The sequence below is a fragment of the Phaethon lepturus genome, unplaced genomic scaffold (genome assembly GCF_000687285.1).
Source record: "Phaethon lepturus isolate BGI_N335 unplaced genomic scaffold, ASM68728v1 scaffold7782, whole genome shotgun sequence".
NCBI classification, from domain to species: Eukaryota; Metazoa; Chordata; class Aves; order Phaethontiformes; family Phaethontidae; genus Phaethon; species Phaethon lepturus.
The window spans coordinates 9902-24252 of NW_010521159.1; the positions used below are offsets into that span (position 1 = coordinate 9902).

At 36.2% G+C, this 14351-nt stretch overlaps 1 protein-coding gene across 1 annotated transcript; it reads right to left on the bottom strand.

The window, feature by feature from the left end:
• Positions 1-8387: 8387 nt before the first annotated feature.
• Positions 8388-11728, bottom strand: LOC104616418 (chromosome unknown open reading frame, human C3orf58). The gene is made up of 2 exons (XM_010281422.1): positions 11428-11728; positions 8388-8730 (listed from the first exon to the last, which is right to left on the bottom strand). Exons 1-2 carry the CDS (start codon positions 11672-11674, stop codon positions 8399-8401), a joined length of 579 nt encoding a protein of 192 aa, XP_010279724.1. The 5' UTR covers positions 11675-11728; the 3' UTR covers positions 8388-8398.
• Between the last annotated feature and the right edge of the window lie 2623 nt (positions 11729-14351).

A 14351-nucleotide genomic window follows, 5' to 3' on the forward strand; every position in this document is an offset into this window, starting at 1 on the left:
AAAAGACTGCTAGCCAAAATATGGGAAAAAGGAACGATCAGAATATGAAAATATGGTTACACTTGGCAAAAATGTTTGCAATTACTGCTCATTTATGGAAATACATCACAATTATAAAATTCCGCTTACAAAAGTAATAATTCTAAATTTCTGAAAAGTTACTTTTGCGAGACTTTGACATTATAAAGGCAGCATAATTAGACACATCTCATGAAGCATAATCACATAAACTCCAGACAAGCATGGAATAATGAAGAACAAAAAAGGTATAACAAGAAAAAAGATATAACAAAACTTCATCTGTAAGAATATATTTCCTCCTTTTCATGAGGTTTTAGCCCTAAGGGGGTTTTGGTTGCTCCAACACACGGGAATATTCTCGTGCCTCCAAAATCCAGGCGTTAAAAGAAACAGCTTGCCTCAATTCCACAGGTAGTGAATGACAAGAGATGGGGTCCTTGTGGGAGCATTTCAGAATTCCTACGACGGGCCCTGTTGAGGACCACTGGGTATCTAAAATCAGAGTCGCAATCCTTCTTTTACAGTACTGACAAAACAGCTAGAAGTCTACAAGACTAGTACTCCAAATCGAGACAACATAAGCATCTTTGTAATTATCAAAACGATCAATAATCACAGTTCTTTATCATATAAATGTGACAGTGGCACGTTATCTCATCAGAAATCAAAAAACTTACTTAAAAATTACTTAAGAATAGGAAGATCATTAGACTGTTCCAGACAGACTAGCTTGTTATAGATTAACACCAGTAGAAGATCAGTTTTTAGGTACTTAAGACATCATATCTGCTGATCAAAGTGACTTCGATAAAGAAAACAGAGTGAAATGGAGGTTATCAGACTTTTCACAAGTAAAACACTGCCATTGAGTAAAACATCAGTCTTAGCCGAGAACTTGGAGTCCAATCAGAATTTTGCAATAGCAGTTTATGCTATATGTGCATATATATCTATATACATGTGCATAGATATATACAAATGTCACTAATATATTTATATAAGTAAAATTTGTGTATCTATATTTATACGTGTGTATACATTTGTATAAGTAGATAAAATTTGAATGTGACATTTGTGAAAAATAACAGATAAATGATGTATAAACTTAAGAACTCAGGGGAAGTTCAGTCAATGGCGGGTCCTCATTCTGCCTAGTGAGGAACACACTTAGCTGGAGTGTGTTAGAGCCTGGGTTTACGTCACCATTTTGTTTCAGACAAGTAAGGCAGATTTGAAGGGACTCTCTCAACCATCTTCCCACTCCCAGGTGTCGGTTTGGTTGCAGAGCAGGCTTGATGCACGTGAGCCAGGTTCCTTGCAGAAAAAACTAAGCCAGCAGCTCTTATCCACATTCAACCCCAATGTCTTCTAAGCCCTAACAGATACGTACAAGTTCAAACTGCTAATTGAGCATAAACGTGCTGAAGATGTTCAGCTGAGGAGACAAGCCCCACTTCAGGCTGAAGCAAAACCTCGACACACACACCCACAGAGGCTTTGGCACCGACACTACAGGTCTGCTCATCTGCTCCCACCGCACTGAGCGGCTCCGTAGGAGACATATGACCCCGTACGAGCAGACACAGCAGCAGAGCACGGGGAAAGAACGGCTGTGCAGCTCTCAGGGGACCACGACCTCCTAAGTCTTTTGTTTTCTTCCAATTGTACTTGCTGTTAAACTATCTGGATAAAGTAGTCATATACATGAGAAACATTTACAGCTTCAGACAGCTGTGTCCGGCAGCAAAGAATTTCTACAAAATTATAAAAAAAGGGTTTTGACAGTGTTTGCATTTGGTGATGGGGCGGGTGTACATCATAGCAAGATATGCCCTATAAAATTAGATATCGGTCTGTATTTTGTAATATAGCACATTTTTTTCACTTTTTAAACACCATCATGCTTCCATTTGCCAGTTTCTTTTTACCCAATCCCCACCTTCCTGAAAGGAACAGGGCATGAGATGGCCTTCTGTTTTAATTGTCAATTAATTATTACGGAAAAAAATACAATGTTAGTGGAAAGCAAATCTGATCTATTTATATTATGATCGTACTTAATGATTATCCTGAAAACAAACAGCATGTAAAAAGAAGAGAAACATCATTTAATATCATATGTGTACATAATTTTACTATTTGGCAGAAACAAAATACCACCTCTTCTAACAAAGATGCTAACAAAAACTCTAATAATAAAGTTTTTTATAATGCCTTTGGGAAAAAAAACCTACAGTATTCCAAGTAATTAGAAAAATAATTAGAAAAATATTCTAATGGAATAGCTGACAGTATCTGCAAGAAAGACTGGGGACAACTGTAACCGTATGTACAGCTGAGAGGGACTGGAAGGTGCAGAGCTGAAGGGATAGCTGTTAAACTGTTTTAAACTGGTTTTTTCTTCCCTGTCGAGTTCTTCTCTTCTGTAACCTAGGAAGTTTTTACACAAAACATCACCATCAACAAAAACAAACACAACCAACAGCATGTACGTCAAAGAATGTAAGGCTGTAGTCTGAGAAACATGTTTTTCCATCCTTGCTCAAGTTTCACCTTCCTCTAAAACAAACTGACAGCTGCCAGGCTTTAAAAAAGGGTCAGGTGTGCACATGTATAGCTTTTGCAAAACAGTAAGCAAATTAAGTGAGAAATGTATTTTTTTTAAAGTTTCTTGATTAATGCTCAATAGTAGAGCTAGATAACAAGTGGGAGATCAGTCTCAAGAAACTAAAACTCCAAGTATGCTTTGCCATATTCATGTAACTGTGCATTCACGGTACAAATATTCTCCGCTCATTTACTGAGTGCGCTGGCTGCCGATAAAGAAAGAACTCCCTTGAAGAGAGCAATTCTTAGAAGTTGTTGACAACTACATCTGCTTTCTGCCAGAGCTCTAAATTTACCCTTAGGAAAGCAAGCAAGCACGACCATGTTAAGCTCAACCATCTCAACATACATTCATTTTAGAAACTGTATCGAAGTAAACAACTAGAACTGCTACTGTTATTCTACAAGAAGTGAAATAATTAGGCCCATTATTGGTATACTAATTTTTGACTGTGAAGCACTGAAGTCAGTAAGTTCAAAATATTCCCCTGATGTTTTATTTCCTCGGAATTCTGGTCGTTATTCCTTCGGGCCCTCTCCAGATGGAGGTATGTCCTTCTTCCCACAGTGAAACCGCAAGTTAATTTGCAACAGTAAGAAAAAATTTTCATATATGAAACTGCCAAAAATCACCATAAAGTAAGAAAACTGTACGGAAAAAATATCTATTAAGGTCCAAGTGACCTAGCTGCACGCTGAAAAGTGCCAGATTTTACAGAAACCCAGACATTCCTACCCCAGCCTGAACAACCAAAGAAGATGAGAACTTTCAAGTCAAAATCAAACCGCATTAATGGCTGGCAGCAATGAAATCAGCTGCTCAACTCCTTTCAGGAGTTTCAGAACAAAAGCACAAAATAAAAATGCACTGAACTTTGAAAATCCCATTCCTTTAAAAAGATACAGGGCACCTATTTGGGAATCTGTAGTTATACCAAGGGCACATTAAATGGATGCACTAAGCCTCCATTAATAACATCAAAAGCTAGAATCTGTACTAAATATACAAAAGCATCATGTTCAGAATAGAAAGATGTGTATTAGAATTGTTTGACTAATAGCCAAGCTATTTGAAACACTGAGGTAAAAAAAAAAAAATGCTCTTCTTTCTATCTGAACAGAAGCTGTATATTAAATGGTCTATTTTGCTTTGAAGTATATTCTGCTTTCACATTTCTGTTCTCAGAAGACTGGAGTTAACCCACCAACTATCAAACACAGCCTTAGATATTTTTTTCATTTAAAGTCATTACTTTCCTGCTCTGACCTGAACGTGCAAGTCAGTATTTGCGGCCAATTTTCATTACTAATGCTCCTTAAATTTGTCGAGCTTTTGAACCACACACAACAGGTATATTCTCATACTTCCAGCCTGGCAACAACAGGTTCATCTGCTGCCAAAACAACAGACTCTTCATTGTCCTAACATCACACGCAGACTCTACGAAGACACCTAGCAGGCACGGGGCCTTTCTGCATCTAGCAAAAGCTCATTAGTGTAGAGTACAGTACGAGTCAGACTACCAAAGACTCTTCCCTGGAAGAATATGAAACGTGTTCGTAAAACTCAGTATGAAGCATAAAAAGAATTTGATGCTTAGAAGTACCCCAGGCAAACAGACGCTTGTCAGATCTGGAGAGTCACATTTAAAAAATGACAAAACAGCATAGGCAAAATTTCTTTAGAACATCCTAAAATGAAACTAGAAGTAGATAAAGGTCTATTTAAACTAGCTGTACATCTTTGAACATGATCTGGAAGTAAGGAAACAGAAAACAAAAAGCTTGCGGATATTGTGATAGGACAAGGGGTAATGGTTTTAAACTAAAACGCAATGAGGGTGGTGACACCCTGGCCCAGGTTGCCCAGAGAGGCGGTAGATGTCTCATCCCTGGAAACACCCCAGGTCAGGCTGGACGGGGCTCTGAGCAACCTGCTCTAGTTGAAGATGTCCCTGCTCACGGCAGGGGGGTTGGACTAGGTGACCTTTGAAGGTCCTTTCCAACCCAAACCATTCTATGATTTAAAGTAGAAATAACAGCAATGCTAGTTAATGAGCGAACTAGTTCAGATGAAGGCTATCAAATAAAGTAGCTGGTCTGTATATTGCAACTTCAACACAAAAAAAAAGTAGATGAAACCAACTCTACTGAAGTTTCCATTTGATGGACTGGATTTTTAAAGGCTTGGGAGGATTGTGAGATAGAAAGAAACCCTGAGGAATGTCAAAAGCAGCTTAAGCATGCTGCACACACTTCAAATTGAGACATAAACTTCCCTAAAGGAACATTTCTCTGATACTAGACATGTGCATTTTACAGAGGTTTTGTGAATCTATCCTAATCTCCTAATTACAGGTTTCAAACAACACAGGTAACTAACAAAGAACTTAGAAGCTAGTGCTGAATTCAGACATGTTATATGGAAAAACAGGAACCTACAAAACACCATTGCTGGTTTCTACAAAAACATTAGACTCTACAGAACCAAAACTTTTTAGTGCATTTTAAAAAGTAGGCAAGGTCTCCACTCTAACAAATAGAAAGAAAATCACATTTAACTTAGTCTTCGTGGTAAATCAGAATGGTGTACAAGGTTTAACATTTTTGAAGTGTCTCTTAAGACAGTATCTCACACTGAAACATTATTTACACAGGCTCAGAAAGTCAGAAGGGAATATATGCTCTAGTGCAACTTCAGGGCTTAGTTTAAAATGCAAATGCTCAGTGAAAAATCCAGAGTGAAGGAGAAACATCAAAAGTCATTATATATTTATATTACATTAACTGCTAGAATATTGTACTGAAGACACAATGGTACTACCAATATAGTTGACTCTAAATAAAAGGAAAAATAAGTTTCTTAAACAACAAAGAGAGAAGATATCAACTTGTTTAATTTGAAAATATTTTCTTTCAGTTAACAGAAGAGAAAGATATGGCTTGATCAAGTTGTTTTTAAGAAAATGAGTCCTACTTATGATAATCTCCAAAACAAAAACATTCCTGACAGATTCATACTTTGCATCAGTCTACTAGAAAGAAGGGGAAAAAAGTTCCTATCTGTCACTTTTGACAATGGTGCATTCTGCAACACTACAAAAACTAGTTCTATGTATATTTTAATGCATCCTAGACTAAGTGAATCTTAAAAGACTGACTGATCTGAAAATGAATTTCTGAGATGAGGTTCTTAAAGTATTCTTTATTAATATCATTAGAAGTTGCAGAAACAACTTTCTTGTAATATAAAGGCACAGGGAGACAGTTTTGATAAAATATTCCAATCAAACAGTAACTTACAGTACAAAAGGACAATTGTAATGCACATACAAACCCCAAACATCTCATTCAAAAATATTTCACCGTGTTCGTCAATAATAATGGGCAATGACTAAAAATATAAATTGTTATTGTACAATAAATATCTGATAGGTGCAAACAGAACAAGATTTATTGCTCTCTACAATGTTTTCCCTGTAGTGTTTTTGTTTTTTTTTTTAAGGTCCAAATTCCTTTATAATCTGCTTTAGTAACTTATTTCTGAGGGAACTAAACCCCAAACGAGATCTGATAGGACATTCTGACAGTTACAGAAGTGCCTCTAGTAAGTAACCACAATTGGCAGTGTTTGTTTCTTTTAAAACTTTAACAATCATACTCCACTCGCTCATTGGGAAATGTGGTAGATGTTTAAAAATCAACTTTAGTGGTAAGTCAAGGCTTTTATGGTAGGGTAGTATTAACCTAGTCTGAGGGTTAGTCTATTTTCTTCAAATAAGTGGATTTTATGATGAAAAATAACATGAACTTTCTCTGACAGCTTATGCCAGAGCAAGCATGTAAAACAGTTTTCAAACGAGGGGAGAAATGAAAATTAAAAGCTGCATTGGGCATTCTAACTTCAGAAAATGAGACACGGGATTGGGAGCAAATTAGGACTACAAAGGCAAAGATGACAAAGCGAGAATTCAGAATTCTAAAATATCATTAATATAGTCATCTAAGAAATCAAAAAGCACTTTGAATCTTTATTTAGCTCCACTTTTTAAGCTTTCAGAAAGAAGGGTCAGTCAATGAGTTTGCTATTTTGCTCACCTTGCACTTGCAGTGATTTGGTACAGCAAGTTTTCAGTCATCTTTTGATGCAGTATGAAAGGCGTACTAACTTTCCTCTTGAAAGTAGCACATACTACCTTCTTCAGAATTCTTTTTAGCTTGTACAAAATACTGTTTTATACAGGCATTTAAGAAATATTAGTTTCCTTCATTACTGTTACAAGAAGTAATATGCATACATTTCCTAAGAGTATCTTTTTATGAATAAGATTTCAGGAAAATAAAGCATTATAGTAGTGTAAAAACAAACAAACAAAAAAACCCCACAAAAAAATAAAAGAAGAGCAAGCTTTGAAGTGAGGTCTTGTAGCAGTAACCGAGGTTTTTTACAGAAATTATAATTTATGAGAACAACTCCAGATTTACACAAATCTCAACAAGTCAATTCTAACTGCGCTGGGAATAATCAAACTTAGTTCAAGAAAACATGTCTAGAGTGAATACAGCTTAATCAATTTACCTGGTAAACCAAAAGATGAATATACAGTAAACTCCATTATACTTCAAGAGAATTGGGAATGATGTAAAACAAACTGCTAACTTTCTAGACATTATGATTCAAATTAGGGTTTCATCTAGTACAAGCACATAGTATTAGAAGTTCTTCAAAGAGTAACCAAGGACCACTGAAATTTCAATTTTGAGAATTATTAGCTTCACTACAGTATAACATTTTTTCTTTACTGTTTGTTTAGAAACTAATAACCAGAACCATTTTCTTTGGTTTATGCTTAACTACACTGGACTAGTGAATTTTTATTTTGTGTCAAGTTTCTATCCCCAATTTAAATTAATACAGATCTTTTTATTGTAGTCTCTGTCAAATTCTCAAGTTATCTCTGTTAAAGGTAAGAGTTTGCTCATACCATGATTTCCTGCTAAACAGTCATGTGTATATACTGGCATGAAGGGTAAAAGTTTTGTACAATAATTACATTAAGTGATATCTCCAATGGCAGAATTACAAAAGACATCAAATGAATGTTAGTTCAAATGACATTTGAGTTTATGATGATCTTAAAAAAAAAACCACACCACAATGTCTAAGCATAGTAAAAATACAGTGTAAAACCCCCTAAAATCAGACAGTAAACGTGGGAATCCTGCACTCACAGTAGGAATGTACTGCACAGCATTAACATGAAAGCCCGTTAAATTTGAGACAATGCAGACAGCTCGATTTACCTGGATGGAAATGCCACTTCAAGGTGTTTAAACAAACACAAAAATGAGACAATGATGTCAGAAAAAAGGCCTTTAAAACAGGCCATCAGTCTAACTTGACTTTCCAAGTAAGAACATCAGCTTCACGAAACTGTGACACTAATGCAGTTTTACGTAAAGTACCCTTTGACACACAAGCTGTCAATTAAGCTATCACAGTCTTTTTTGCCCTACTCCCTTTTAAACAGTTAGGGAGAAGAGTCAATAGTAGATCAAGTTTTAATTCAGTAAGTACCTTGTCTGTTTGCAAAGGAACATTATAACACCATAAAATTATATTTTTATGGTATTTAGAAAACTGATAAGCTAGGTGGGTTTGTTTTTTTTTTTTTATTTTCTCTTTTTAATACGGAAGTTCAAAACTTCATTTTCTATGTGTCTTTGCAATAGTGTTTTAGCCAGCGTTGCAAAAAATTTTCACCGTGGACTACCTCACGTTGTTACTCAATTGTGCAAGGTATTCACGCAGTTCTTTTGCAGCTTGGAATCTACCGTATCTCTTCTTTGGGTTGGCACACTCATCCAGCAAGGCCTCAAGTCGGCCATCTTTGGCAATTTCAGCTGGGGGGTCATGAAGTAGTCCTCCAGAAGTGCCACGCCATGTGGCATGTCTTGATAAAAGGTTCTGACAAACAGCATAATAATTGTGGTCCACAGTAACACGAGCACAAAGAATCTCTTTTGAGAAAGACAGACAAGCTTCTTTATCGCAGTCATCAAATTTGCTTTCGTACCATACATCCCAGTTTTCAGGTTTATCTGTGAAATATAAGGAGACAGTAAAATAAAAAAGTGAGAGGAAGAAAGAATATATGCATGTCTGAATACAATCAGAAGCTCAATACATAGCAAACTGGTAATATTTAAACTATAAACCAAGTCTGTTTAGGTGAATTCTTAAATATGCTAGTCTAAGATTGCATCTGACAGTTTGATATACCCTTCTGATGAAACGGTCCTGGCAATACAAAAAATATGGGAAAGACAGACAGAGGCTTAAATAGATAGCCAAGAGAGGGAAGCAGAAAAAACAGCACAGTAAACACATGAAATCTATGTTCACACACCTACCCAGAGGAAAAAACATAGCACAAACAAGTACAAGGAAACGATTCACAGCTGAAGTTCAGAAAAAAACACAAACAAGCAACAGGATTTATTTTAGCAACATAGATTTGGCTTCTCCAGTTGCCCTGGGAACTAACACTGGCAAGTGGTCTACCAAAGAACAAAAAAAACCTGCGAAGTAATTGCCATAAACTTCTGAAACATTATCTTCCAACCTCTTACTTTAGACATGGTAGTAATGAAGAATTGCATGTAAACACACAGATGCATTACAAATAATCTTTGAAGGAAAAAAAAAAATTCAACAAAACAAAGGGCATTTACATACATGTATAAACTGCTCTTTACATATATCAGAAGTGTTACCAAAATTTGAAAGGTGTAACCAGTGGCCTTGTCACAAAGCTTTCTTTAACTTAAAACACGATTTACAGAAAATACCTTATACAACAATACGTAAAAGGTTACTACGTGTGAGATCTCCTGAGTTGTTACGACTTTTTGTTAGAAAACTTTCATCTTAAGTTTCTAGATTACTGCCAGCTTTGAGAAGAGGTCCTTATCATGGAATGTCATTATTTTGCAGATCTCTTTTAGCGCTGTGATTTATGAAGAAAAATTTATCTGTGTTTGGTAGTCTCTACACTGACTACTGATCTTAATTATGGTGCACTGCAAGCCAGACTGGGGGTAAAAAACCAAACCAGACGTATTGAAGGATCACTGCTAAAACTATAAAAATATGATGTAAAGCTCGTACGATGAACAGGAAACTCGACATGGAAAAAAGACAGCAAAGGAGAATAGGAAAAAAGGATGTCAGCAAACTCAGCTATGATATCCCACATAGAGTACCATTAGATATTACTGTACAGTGCATTTGGACAGAATGTACATATTAAAATATCTAAACAGGCATACTAAAATATCTAAACAGGCATATTAATCACTCTAGAGTGAGACTGTTTAATGAAACGTTCCAGGAGATTGATGAAATCAGTATTAAATGTCACATTTATACAAAGACTGAGAACTTTCTTGTGTCCTCATTTGTTTTTTGTGTTCTTGATTAATTGTTAGATTACAAATCATGCAGCAAAATCCTAGTTAGATCCAAATTAGTCTGAGAACTATAGACAACAGATGTGTGAGTGACACTTTCAGCATTCAGATTCTGCAAGATGCTACTTGCTCCTATTCCATTTACACATCAACTTTTTCAGAGTTCATTTGGTCATCTTTGTGACTAATTCAGACATGCTCCAAAAGTCAGTCTCAAAGTTTTTCTTATTTTAAGAGAGTGGAAAAAAAAAGAAAAAGAAAGTTTATTTGTACTGAAGTAAATATACTGGATCTCCAATACATTAAAGGTTTTCTTGGTAGGCTCAGATAACTTCAATCTAAGCTCCTTGAGAATGTATAATAAATCTAATACAAAAAAGAACCCAAAACACCCACAAACAAAACCCAAAACCCCACGCCACCAAAACAACACCAAAAAACATACTTCCTTGTAGAAAAGTGTGTGGATAGGAAATATAGTCTCAAAGTTAATTCAGCAGCACAGCATATGAAGTCTATTTGCAAAGCTTAAAAAAAAGTCCATTTACCCAAAGCAAACTGGAATCACTTAGCCTAATGCCACGAACTTCTGCAGAATCTAGGGTTTCATGTTCAATGTCTCTAGCCCTTAGGTCTATAAAGTTTTCCTTATAAGCTCAAAAGGAATATAAACCCATGTAATGCCACTTTGTCAGACATCTCTCCTGCTGCCACTGCTTTGAGCTTTTACAGTTGACAGAAAGATGAACAATTTTTCACTATTCCCATTTGGAAACTGCACTAAAATTACTCATTCCTTCAGTTCCATTATTACAGAGCACCTACCTGAGCAACTGAACCAGAGGCAGGCTATGTAACTAAGGCAAAGCGGGCAGTAAGACTGTCTTTTCATTCACAGAAAACAGAATGCTAAGACTTCCGTCCTTACAGACGTCTGGAAAAGACGAAAGGAACCTCTCTCTTTTAGCTAAGGCAGACAATTCAGTCAGCCAGCCCATCTGTCTATCTGTCCATCCATCTGTACAAATCCATCCAACATCCAAACCCTGCCCTCCCACCCTCACCTCTCCATTTAAACAGTATTACAGAGATTAAAAGTGTATGTAAATCAAGTTCAGGTAAGCTCAATGCTTAGTAAAGTTGACAAACTGGTCAAGTTCATTAGTAGTCTAATTGCAGAAGAAAGCTAAACAGTTTAATTAGTAGTCTAGTTATAAAGTCAGCAAAATGAGTATTTAGCGACTACACATACTTTAAATATCGTGCTTGCAGAGAAAGAAGCAAAAGACATGGGGTGAGGAGAGAGGAGAGAAAGAAGAGACTTACTCTGTCTGATTAACCTTTTGTCTGCTACCAGGACGTTTTCTGCATCTACAATGATAACTTTCCCATCTCTCGGTCCAACTGCGAAGTTGTCAAAGCTGACATCAAGGAGGTAGAGTGCAAATTCAAAGTCATTATTTGTCAGCTGCTCAGCTATTTCCATTAATTGCCAGGCCAAATCCACTCGTTTCTCCCATGGTGCATTAAAGTAACTCCACAGCTCTTCTCCAACGTAATTGACAGCCACCATTCTTCCACATGCTCCTAAGTATTTTGCGAATGGCCAACCCTCATCAGATGGAAAACTCTGTATATAAAAAGATTTTAAAAAGTTTTTCATTAATACAAACCAGCTTAGAATTTAAAAGGCTGTTCAATAAAACTTAGGAGAGACACCTGTAAATACACATCAACACTACATTTCCATATATTTTTTAGGTTTTGAAGAGAAAGAAAAAGCAACACAAAATATATTTATGTGAGCAAGAAGCCCTGCTGGACTACCAAAGGGAAATATATATATATTTTCACATACACATGCAGAATTCCACCCACTATCATTTTCTATTGGTGTTTTATACACATCTGTTGTATTAATACAAGTGTACTTCCCACCAAGATAATTTTGCGTCTGAAATTTTTAATTAAAACCATGTTTTTTTTAATAACCTAAAGGAAAAAGCTTTAAAAAGTAACACCTTCTTCTTCCCACCAACCCCACTTCCCATTTTCCCCAGTTGACTGGATTCCTTTGAGGATCCTCTCACTTGAAGATCTCTCACAGAAAGGATTACAGAACAGATTAAGGTATAAAAGAAAGCTTAGGCTTTCTTATGCCTCTAAGTACTCCTTAACAGTCTACCTCCTGATTAATTGCTACATACATACACTGTATTTAGAACATACAGCCATATATCTTTTTTATCAAAAGTAAAATCTGTCTCCAATAGTAGCTTTTGTGGAAGTTAACATAAGAGACTGAATAGTAATAACATACTACAAGCAATAAAAAAGAAAAACACCAGCATATTTTTCCTACTTCTATGCATCAGGAAGAAACCATAAAAATATTAAATTAAGAAGACCCAAATGCATATGAGTTAGCACTCTCTAAGAATGTAATATACACAAATTTTAACAACTAGGAGATACCACTATGTGCACATGCTCCTTCCTCTTGCACTACCTTGCTATTGTGTCACCTGAAGCAACTCATCATCAATTCTGCAATGATGATGTAGCAAAGCTTTTACCACACCTGGGTTGAAAGGCATGGTGGGTTTGGAAATCTGAATGGAAGTTTTACACCTCCTGGAATCCATCATGGCAGAAAACGTTTGCAGTAAATCAAGAAAAGAGACACTGCAAGGGAACACATCATGTAAAACAGATCTGAACTACAAGAGCAGTCAGGGAAGAGGTGCCCAGCACTCACCCATCTGTGTATGCATCCCACTTAAAAAAAAATTTAGAAAAGTTAGAGTGCTTACATACCCAACCACCATAGCCTTAGAACCCATACCTCCCCTACAACAATCTTTTGTTTTACCTATGTCTGTGCTTCCTCAGATAACAAAGTCTTGATCGTTTTATGTTAAGCACTAGGCATCAGCTGACACTAAGTCAAGGTTAGAATACTGATGTTGGTCAGAAACACTAGAAGCTCTCTAATACATAAGGAACTGCAAGGCACATTTACCCCCAAGAATTAATACTTATTCTTGAAATGCAAACAGCAAAGTTAAAGCTATATTCAAATTCACACACTAAGACTTCAAATTTAGTACTAAAAAGCCCTTAAAAAGCAAAATAGATTTGCTTAGATCACAACGGTCAATACATTAATATAAATCACCGATACACACCCCAATCTTTACTCACAAAACTTGCTTGCATGCTTCACTAGTTGTTTTCTGCATAAGCATGCTACCATGACAGGAACGCAGTTTCATCAAAAAGACTACTAACTGGCCTCTGACCCAAAAAGTCATCGGATCAATGCATCCTCTAGCAATATCCAAGAGGAAAATTCTTATAGTTGTCTTCTCCACCTTTTAAAAGATGCTGCTGGTAAACATGCAGCAAGAAAAAGCAAAGTAGGAACATTTGGTCAGCACTGCAACAATAGTTTCTCTTAGTTCTATCAAATTTTCATGATTTTGCAACAGCAGCAGGTTTCAGGAGGTAAAAAACATTTGTTGTTTGATGTTATTAAAAGCATTTAATAAAATGTTATGGAGGCCCTAACTGAGCCTGTATCTAACATGAAGGCTGAGTACTAGGTTAACTTGTACCTCGCCTACAGCAGTCCTTGCTTGTAACACTTAAGAACATGCCATTTGTTCATCTACAGTTTTAAAATTATGTAATATTTTAAATAGAATTTTGAGACAGTAAAAATATCCATTTGTTTATATGTTAACAGTATTTGATAATTGGATCCTACTGGAAGCTGAGCATCCATCCCAGACTATTCTGGCTCAAGAGGTGCTCTATGGAATTTTCAAGGTCTCTTCGAAGTTTCTACATAGCCAATCTTGTCTTTATGGCACATGTGAAGAAATTAAAATCATAATTAATATATTGTTGACGTAGTTTGCCATCTTTACGGCAAAAGGCATTAAGCTAACCTCTAACATGGCAAGCGGAGAAGACAACTTTAGGGGAAATAACTGTGTTTACCATTGCAAAAAAGACCCTTTCTTGGTTGGTCTAAAGGGCATCAGACCCATATCAATAAAATAATAGGTTTGAAGCTTTTGAGGTGTCTAAGTGTCTGGACTTCTAGTCTATTCTGATCACCTGATCTACCCACATAGGCGAATCTGGTAATGAAAAATCCTGAGGATAACACAGAACTAACTGGATGGTTTTGAGACAGGTATGTTCAAGCTGTGATACCATATAATTGAAAACTAAACCTCTCT

Coding starts and splice junctions, on each gene's coding strand:
- LOC104616418 (XM_010281422.1), bottom strand. CDS start 11,674: ATGGTGGCTGTCAATTACGTTGGAGAAGAGCTGTGGAGTTACTTTAAT. Junction 8,731..11,427: donor CAAAAGGTTAATCAGACAGA/GTAAGTCTCTTC, acceptor TATATTTCACAG/ATAAACCTGAAAACTGGGAT.